General features: G+C 38.8%; 1 protein-coding gene across 4 annotated transcripts in view; it reads right to left on the bottom strand.

Moving 5' to 3' along the window:
• EIF2AK4 (eukaryotic translation initiation factor 2 alpha kinase 4) overlaps positions 1–9991 on the bottom strand; it is a 106668-nt gene continuing 96677 nt past the window's right edge. For 2 of the 4 annotated variants that reach the window (XR_013967089.1, XR_013967090.1), the window contains 5 exons: positions 6341–6438; positions 4140–4208; positions 3562–3606; positions 779–897; positions 10–247 (listed from right to left, as the gene is read on the bottom strand). Coding sequence is in view for 1 of the 4 variants with exons in the window: in XM_080807988.1 (XP_080664114.1) it covers positions 190–247; positions 779–897; positions 3562–3606; positions 4140–4208; positions 6341–6438; positions 7302–7360 (448 nt within the window). In the remaining 3 variants the exon portion in view is untranslated. Of the gene's footprint in view, positions 248–778; positions 898–3561; positions 3607–4139; positions 4209–6340; positions 6439–7301; positions 7361–9991 lie in introns of all 4 variants that reach the window. The other 2 variants (XM_080807988.1, XR_013967088.1) reach the window with 2 other exon arrangements.

The raw sequence follows: 9991 nt of genomic DNA, 5'->3' as shown, positions 1-9991 counted from the left end.
GCAGCAGGTATATGAAAGCATTTATTATATTCAAAAAGATAAATTTATATTACATATGAAAAACTTACAAAGCTCAACTTTGTAGGGCAGCTTCTTACAATGTAAAGTTAAAATTACAATGAATGTACAACATTTCAAATGATAGGATAAGCTCCTGTCTTAGAACTAGATAATGACCATTCTTAAGGATTAAAACAAGATTCGGTAGTAGTCGTCTCTGTAGCTGTACAGGAATAATACAGATACCCTGCAAAAGAGAAAAGGTAGGATCAATATAATGGATGAAGAACAAAACAAATTTTTTTTAGAACACTTAACTGTAAGTTTTGTTTAAAAAAAAAGACGGAAGGCTAGTGATTAAAAAAATGATGTTACAGAAGCTTTGAGTGGCATGGGTCTGTATGTAAGGCCCTACATAAAACACTTCACAGGTTCTCTTGTTGCCTTTTAAGTAGATGATAACATGAATGACTGGCATTCCCACATGAGGACCTACAGCAAAGCAGTCACAGCAGTTCCCTTTAATGTAGACACTGCTAGAAGTTGCCTGGGTGATGAAAATTGTAATTGGGACAGCTACTCCTGGCAGTACTGTGTTTTGTTATTGACAGATTGTGACTGTGATTCGCAGTCCTGAACAAGATTTACTGATTATCAGGTGCAGTTCTAACAATGGTTTATCGGCCATCAACCCTCAACAAGACAATAAAATGTGTCACTTTAAATCCCTTGAGTTTTAACCCATGCTGAAACCTGTAATACCTTAGCAATAACTTACTTTTTTTCCACTTTGATGTTATAAATTTCATCACAGACTAATTTGAGGTATCTCTGCTTTGGCAGGCGTGACAGCAGCTGCTTCACAGTTGTGTTAAATGCCTGTTCATCAGCATCCCACTAGGAAAAATAGATAAGACTTAATACAGCTACTAACGTTTATTAACTGGCTTTTCCTGGGTCACTGACGAAAGGCCACTGCCATTCCCCCTTTAAGTGTACTAAAAAAAAAAATCAGTTATAGATAGTACCAGTGGGGCAACTGCTGGGGTTCTTCCTTTGAAGCATCAGTTTTCTTTACAACAAGACTCCTTCTTAGATCCCGATTAGCAATGCTTCAGCCACAGTGTGCTACTGTGACTTTAGACCAGTTATTTCTGCCCATTTATTTTGTGGGAAACGGAAGTACCACCTCTGTGTGCCTCCATCTGAGTGGATCATAAAGCAGTAATTGCCAGCACAGTGGCATATATGCCCATTTACAAGACATCAGAAGGTGTATGAAATGTCAGTTCTGGAGCGAATCTGACTAAATGCTCGAGATAGGCAAAAAAGGTATTATTTAATAGGATATTAAAAAAAATCATCTATAGTTGTGATTGTAATTTGTTATCTTTGTTATTAAGAATACTTACTCGGATTTTTTAAAGTTACTGAGCTATTTGATAAGGTTACCCACTAAAAACTTCTTAAATCCATTGTGGTTATACTGTATGTTAACTCAGCTGTACAATAGAGTGATTCAACAGTTCTGTACATTACTCCATATTCATCATGAGAAGTAAACTCCTTAATCCCCATCACCTATTTTACACATCCCCCCACCCACCTCCCCTCTGGTAACCATCAGTTTAGTCTCTATAATTAAGAGTGTTTCTTGGTTTGTCTTTTTTTCTTTGCTCATTTTCTTTGTTTCTTAAATTCCACATAAAAGGGGAATCATTTGGAATTTGTCTTCCTGTGGTTTATTCCACTTAGCATTCTGCTCTCTAGCTCTATCCATGTTGTTGCAAATGGCACGATTTCTTTTTTTTTTTTTTAATGGCTGTATTCTCCATTATGTTCTATACACACACACACCCATACCCATCCATCCCCCCACATCTTTATCATTCATTTATCGGTGGACATTCGGCTGCTTCTGTAATTAGGCTATTGTAAAGAATGCTGCTATAAACATAGGGGTGCATGTATCTCTCTGAATTAGTGTTTTGTATTTTTTGGATAAATACCTAGTAGTGCATTTACTGGATTGCAGAGTAGCTCCATTTTTAACTTTCTTTTTTTTTTTTTTAAGATTTTATTTATTTGGGGCGCCTGGGTGGCTCAGTGGGTTAAAGCCGCTGCCTTTGGCTCAGGTCATGATCCCAGCGTCCTGGGATCGAGCCCAATATCGGGCTTTCTGCTCAGCGGGGAGCCTGCTCCCTCCTCTCTCTCTGCCTGCCTCTCTGCCTCCTTGTGATCTGTCTGTCAAATAAATAAAATCTTAAAAAAAAAAAAAGATTTTATTTATTTGACGGGGGCGGGGTGGGGAGCACACACAGGGGGAGCAGCAGGTAGAGGGACAAGGAGAAGCAGGCTCCCCATTGAGCAGGGATCCTGATGCAGGGCTCAATCCCAGGACTATGACCTGAGCTGAAGGCAGATGCTTAACAGACTGAGCCACCTAGGCGCCCCATTTTTAACTTTTCTAGTTTGCATTCCTACCAACTGCACTAGGGTTCCTATTTCTCCACATCCTCTCCAACACTTGTTGTTTCTTGCCTTGTTAATTTTAGCCATTCTAACAGATATGAAGTGATATCCCACTGTAGTTTTAGTTTGTATCTCCCTGATGTAAAGATGTTGAACATCTTTACATCTGTCTGTTGGCCATCTGTATTTATTCTTTGGAAGAACATCTGTCCATGTCTTCTGCCCATTTTTAATTGGATTATTTGTTTTCTGTGCTACCCATAAAAGTTTTAAATAGATATAATGACCTAATTTTTACAGAAATATCTTCCATGTAGTTCTGGTTCTATATATCCTTCCCTAGTTGAAATGAAGGTCTGAGGCAGCATTATATAGTGGTTAGGAATATAGATTCCCCTAGCCTGCCTAAGTTCAAGTCTTTGCTCTGTTAGCATTACTAGTAGGTTAACCTTGAACAAGATACTTAATATCTCTTCTTCCATTCTCCATAAAATGTAAAATCCTTCTGCTTCTGTTTATTTATATAATGGGGATAACAGTACCTACCTCTTGAGCTTGTTATGATTAAATGAATTAATATTTGAAAAAAGCTTAGAGTAAGGCCTGCCAGAGCCTGACACAGTAAATGTGTGAGATGTTAATCTCTGAAATTTAAAAGTCAATAGAAAATTATGATTCTCTCAAAATCTGATTTAGTAGTTTAGTAATATTTATGTCACATAAAAGGAACAATGTTAAGTAAATTCCTGGAACTGCCCAAAAAATACCTAGTATCACTAAGAAAGTAATGCCATTTTCTTTTTTTTTTTTTTAAAGATTTTATTTATTTATTTTAAAGACAGACATCACAAGTAGGCAGAGAGGCAGGCAGAGAGAGAGAGAAAGGGAAGCAGGCTCCCTGCTGAGCAGAGCCTGATGTGAGGCTCGATCCCAGAACCCTGGGATCCTGACCTGAGCCAAAGGCAGAGGTTTTAACCCACTGAGCCACCCAGGCGCCCAGTAATGCCATTTTCAACTATATTTTGGCAAAATAATAGCAAAGCTTTGGAATTTTAAAGGCCACAATGCACAAGAATTCATCTTGCTTACCTCTAATGATAAAAACTGTAAGATTGTTTCTTTGGGTAGATCCACCTGTTGATACACAAAAATGTCATCTGTCAGGGAACCCTAGGCAGCACACACTGACTTGTCACAATGGTATCACTTTGGATGGAGCAACATGAATCAGGCTTACACAATCTGGGATGCTACTATGCTGTATCAAATCAAGCACATATAAATGAACCATAGAGTGGTAAAAGATGTCAGCACAGGCAAACAGATACCCTCCTAGTCCTCACAGTACACCCCAAAGGCTTCATGCTGCTGCCTATATTCCATGTGTTTTTAATAAGGCAAAGGTCTGAAACGTTTTAGAAAAATGGTGATTCTTGTTTTTACTTCCCCTGCCCCCCAATCTTACAGATGAAGAAAACAGGACAAACAAACACAAAACCTTCCATTTTCTCCCCAGTTTTTCAGATTTAGATTACATGCGGTTCATATCAGTGATGAAAGGCCTGCATCCCCAAACTGTGCATGGGGAGCAAAAATGCTCTGACCTCTGAGGAAATGACTTTGATGACAGGGACACAGGCAGTATTCAAAATGTTAGAGCAACTTACAGCCAAAATTTCAATTTCACTGCTTTTCTGATGTAAGTTGGCAAGGGAGGTCTGAAGTCGTGTTTGTACCTAAACAAGAAGACATGTCAGAATTCAGAACCTGTCAACACAAACCACTGTTCTTGCCATTTATTTCCTATTGTAGTGAACAACCATGAGGGACAAACTAAGGCCTAGCAGGGCTCCCAAAGATGAATGCCCAGTCTATTTGGATCTCGGGACAACTGAGATTTTATAGTTTTTTTTTTTTTAAAGATTTGTAATTGACAGCAAGAGAAGGAACACAAGCAGGGGGGATTGGTAGAGAGAGAAGCAGGCTTCCTGCCCAGCAGGGAGCCCAATGCAGGGCTCGATCCCAGGACCCTGGGATCATGACGTGAGTCAAAGGCAGCTGTTTAACAACTGAGCCCCCCAGGCACCCCCTAAAGTCTGTTTTGATAATAATCCACTTACTTATTTCTTCATAATTTTGAAATGACACCTAGAAGCTCAGGGCATTGAAACTGCATGTGGAAGTAAGGGGATTTTGGTATTAAGCTAAATTTGGAAAAAGGGGAAGATGATAGCAATAAGGACATGGAACTGAAATATGGTAGGGGATGAGTGCAGAACAAAGATGTGAAAATGAGTTGCTGGTCCACTACACGGAGAAACAGCTAAGAGTGCGATATAAAAATGAGGTAACAATCTTTTCTATTTCGATGTAGGCATTTTTTTTTTTAAAGATTTGTTTATTTGAAGACAAACCATAAGAGACTCTTGAACAAAGTGAGGGTTGCTAGGGGGATATGGAAGTCAGGGATAGGGCAGTTGGGTTATGGACATTGGGGAGGGTATGGACTATGGTGAGTGCTGTGAAATGTGTAAGCCTGATGGTCCACAGACCTGTACCCCTGGGGCAAATAATACATTATATGTTAATAAAAAAAATATTTGAGAGAAAGAGAAGGAGACTACCCTGAGCATGGTGCCCGACTTGGGGCTTGATCTCACAATGCTGAGATCATGACTTGACCTGAAATCAAGAGTCAGAAAACTTAACTGAGCCACCCAGGTGCCCCTCTAATCATATTTCTAAATAATGACTGCTCTCTAATACCCACTTCCCAAGTAAGGCCAGTGTCCTGACTTAGCTCATTAACCGGAGCACTGCCCTATCTTTCCTCCCCACGTATTTAAATCCTTCTGGGATTCCCTGCTCCAGGAAACCTTCATCTATCATCCAAGCAGACACCAATCTCTACAATGTTCCCATGTCCAACACTTTCAGTATATCTAATTTAGCATTCTGTTACTTCTCTTTTGTTGTTCTCTAAGTATATAATGCCTGTGCTTCTAAGGTTATAAACTCTTTTTTTTTTTTTAATTTTTATTTATTTGACAGACAGAGATCACAAGTAGGCAGAGAGGCAGGCAGAAGGGAGTGGGGAAGCAGGCTCCCCGCCAAGCAGGGAGCCCGATGCGGGGCTCGATCCCAGGACCCCGGGATCATGACCTGAGCTGAAGGCAGAGGCTTTAACCCACTGAGCCACCCAGATGCCCCAGGTTATAAACTCTTTGAGGATTGGGGTCATGCCATATGTCTTTTAAATTTTATGCAGCATTTCACACAGAATCAGGTAGATAGCAAATACCAAAAACATGTATGCAGTGAGAAACCTGCTTAAAGTTTTGGAATAGTTCTCTTCTGCTTTGTTACTTCCTTTTTTTAAAAAAAATAAATATTTTATTTATTTATATATTTGTCAGAAAGAGCGCACAAGCAGGGGGAGCAACAGGCAGAGAGAAACAGCCTCCCTGCTAAGCAAGCAGCCCAATGTGGGACTTGACCCCAGGATCTGGACCTGAGCTGAAGGCAGACGCTCAACCAACGGAGCCACCCAGGCATCCCTGCTCTGTTATTTAAAACAGAAACAAAGCAACCCCACCTGTCATTAGATCCAAATCACAAAGTCTTTGTTTAGATCAAGTAATTCTGACGGTGCTTCTAGGTGCCCATAATATACATGGATGCCTCTTTGGGAGGACAAATGGAGCAGAATCCTAACACCAGAGAGATGCCTTGTTGATGAAATTTTCAGAAGCTACAAAGTTAAGGAAGTGCAAAGAAAACTCTTTCCAGGAAACCATTTCTTATCTTCCTTTCCTGTTTTCTTCCTCCTTTGTAGCTTACATTAGAAAGCTGAGGAAAGTGTATGTACCTGAGTTTCATATCGCCTCCGAGTGTTGGCTGACAGCTTCTCTGGGGCTATCACACTCACAATGGGGACAACTGCAGCTCCATGGATTTCAAACAAACCTGAAACAGAGTTGCCAAATTTATGGTCTTATCTGGTCCCACTTTCTGTAACACACCACAGAGATGGCAGAGATAGAGGAATCCACTCTAGTGTGATTCTATGGGCTAGATTTCTATCTGGGCTTTGTTTTCCATTTCTGCAACTAGCTGCTTGTGACCTGGAGGAACCCAGAACCCTAACACCCAGCAGTTTCAGTGCTTCTGTCAAGATTCCCAGCCTTCTCTCAGGTGGGAGTGGGGGCAGAAAATAACAAAGACGTAGGGATTCTATACAAGTCACCCAAACATCATGAACCTAAAGCAAAAAAAATAAATAAAATCAAACTTACTATCTCTCAAACTCTAATACTTTAAATTCCTCAAAGTATTTGAAATCTAACAGTGGCAGAAAGTCAATGCTAACAAACCAAAAGACCCAGTTCTTTGTTAAAAGGCAAATATGTCTTCCTGTGGACGTAACTGGGACATTTCTTTTTCAGTAAGACTAGCAGATGTGATGAAACTAAAGACTTAACTATCACCACTGTTCCCTCTTGGCTTTCAATCTTATGTGTGAGGAAAATTCCCAGGAAAATTAACCACATTTAATCTGTACAATAAACTGAGTCAAAGGAAGATTAAACCGGTTGTGAAAATAAGACAGGAAGACAGAGCTGTACTGCAATTAGAGGAATCACTAAACTCCTAGTCCTCTTCTAGGATGTGGGTTTCAAAGCATAGAGAGAAATTCCATTTGGTACAATTAATTGTATCTGTTACTTTAAAGATACATTTCTGATGCAACAAGGAGTTAGAGCAGCAAACACACACACACACATACACACACAGAGCATTTTTATGTTTAGATTATAATTAGTCAATACCTGAAGCATTAGAAAAGGACCCCTTCAGATTTTGCACTGCAAGATTATCAGAAGCTTCTCTAAAAACAAGCAAACAAAAACAATTAGAAAACAGTCAGTAGAGCAACACAACAAAGATAAAGTGAGCCATTTTTTCTATTCAATGTAGAAATTAAATATTGGTTATTAGTGGAAGAAATAAAATTTGAACTTAATTATGCTTTTGGTCAGGAGCCATTAAGAATTATAAAGGATGTCATTTCAAATTAAATGCCCAAAGACAACATTTTGATTTATTGAGCTATGTTTGAAATGCTAGCTCAACATAAGAGGCTAATTTCAATGAACTATAATGGGTGTTCTTTCCGCTCTGCTCACAATACAAGGAAACATTAGCATCGGCATGCCCCACCTTTATTATGGCAGCAACCTTGGTGATCACCCACAAGAGAACATTTAGTAATGGGAGATTCTTTCAAAAGCTGTGAATGGATATTCTTTAAAGATTGAATTAGTTTACAGCCTTTGAGAGACACAATAGCACTCTATCTTGGGAAAACAGGGAAGTAATCATGCACATGGAGGAAAGATCTTAAACTTCTCCCTGCTAAAACTGAATCCCATCTGGGCCTTTTAAGTGTCTTAATGTTCGTCTGTACTATTAATTTAGTTGAGTATTTTATGTTTTCTCTTCTAAACCTCTACCTTTTTTGGAGGTCAGTAATCTCAATACCTGGTACTTCTAGAACATTTTATTTCCTCAGAAAAAGCCTGATAGTGAATTTATTCAAGCTAGGTGCAGATGGGAAGGAGCCTGGGGTGAGGGAGGGAGAAGAAAGTAAGAATGTTTATTTTATATAAGCCAAGGTTTTCCACTGTTGGCACTATGACATTTGGGGCCAGATAATTTTTGGGTGGGGGCTTGGGGGGGTCAGTCATGTGCACTGTAGGATGATTAGCAGTATCCCTGGTCTCTACTAGATACCAGTAGCACCCCCAGTTCTAACTACCCAAAATGTGCCAAATGTCCCCTGGAGGGCAAAATGTCCCCCGATTAAGAATCACTGATAGAAGCAAAAAAAAAAAAAAAAAAGTATTTTTGATTATAAGCATATATATAAATTATGTAAATAGTAAATAAGCATATATATAAAGCAAATACATTTTTTAAAGTTGTATATTTATAGAAAATTATAGAAATTTAAAGAAAATTAAGATCCCTTGTAATCTCACTAACCAGAAATAACTATAGTTAAAAATTGGGGGGGCACCTGGGTGGCTTAGTCAGTTAAGCATCTGCCTTCAGCTCAGGTCATGATCCTAGGGTCCTGGGAACAAGCCCCGCATCGGGTTCTCTGCTCAGTGGGGAGTCTGCTTCACCCTCTCACTCTCCCTCTGTGCTCTCTCTCAAATAAATAAATGAAAATCTTTTTAAAAATCTGATATATCATTCCAGACAGTAGGCTATGTATTTTGGTTGAAAAAACCAGGATCATTTATCTTACCTGTGCACAGATTCAATAATAAATTCAGCTATGTAAGAATCATCATTTTTTTTTCTTTAAATTCTACACCCAATGTGGCCCTCGAACTCATGACCCTGAGATCAAAAGCTACATGCTCTAGTGACAGAGCCAGCCAGGCACCCCTAGAATCATCCTTTTTAAAGGCTGTACAACGTTTCATTGTATTTACTATAATCCAAACAATTTTCTACCCATCAGTGTTGTAACACTGTTGGAGATTCTCCAAGTGTTCTCTAGGGAGCTCTGAAGTTCCTGAGGTCCTTGCACAGGTCTGCAAGGTCAAAACAATTTTCACCATAATATAAAATGTTATTTATCCTTTTTACAGATTTAAAAAGCCTCTTCCAAACCTCTACCTTTTTTGGGTCATCCTTTCACAAATGTGTTATGGAATTTTCCAGAGACTGTATGATGGATGATAGTAAAACAGACTGAAGGCAGACGCAGATAGTGACAATCTAGTTTTTTCTATTGAAGTGTTACAGAAATTACAAAAATGTAAAACAATGCATTATCTGTAAAATGTCAAATTGTCACTCTTCCAACATTTTTGTTTTGGAAAATGGTAAAGATTTTTAATTTATTTGTGTGTGTGAGAGAGAGAGCACATATGAGGGGGGAGGGAGGGGCAGAGGGAGAGGAAGAAGCAGATTCCCCACTGAGCAGGACAGGCTGGATCCCAGGACCCCAAGATCATGACTGGAGCTGAAGGCCAACACTTAACTGACTTGAGCTACCCAGGTGCCTCGAGTTTACTGTTATTTTCAAATAAGTATTTTAAAAATGTTTGTTTTAATTTCTAAAAAATTATTGTTAGATATAACCCATATAAACAAAGTTCTTTGGTGTCCTCAAATAATTTGTAAGGGTATAAAGTGGTTCTGAGACCAAAAAGATTGAAACTGTTATTAAACAATGCCTTGCTAGGCATCTTTGTATGTACCCTCATGGAATAATTTTTACTATAAATTCCTAAAAGTAGACTTATTGGGCATTTCTTTTTAATTTTTAGTTTTAAGGCAATTTTAACTCTGTTAAATTCCTATCCAGAGAGTTGAAACAATTTATATTTCCATCATGAGTATATGACATCCTCCCAGGATATATTAGCTCTTTCAAATACTTTGACATAACACTACCAAAATGTACTGATTAAAAAGCCAAATAGGATAATTTTGGCCCCTT

This window comes from Martes martes (genome assembly GCF_963455335.1).
Source record: "Martes martes genome assembly, chromosome: 7".
Classification (NCBI taxonomy): Eukaryota; Metazoa; Chordata; class Mammalia; order Carnivora; family Mustelidae; genus Martes; species Martes martes.
This window is presented reverse-complemented; position numbering and strand designations above follow the sequence as displayed.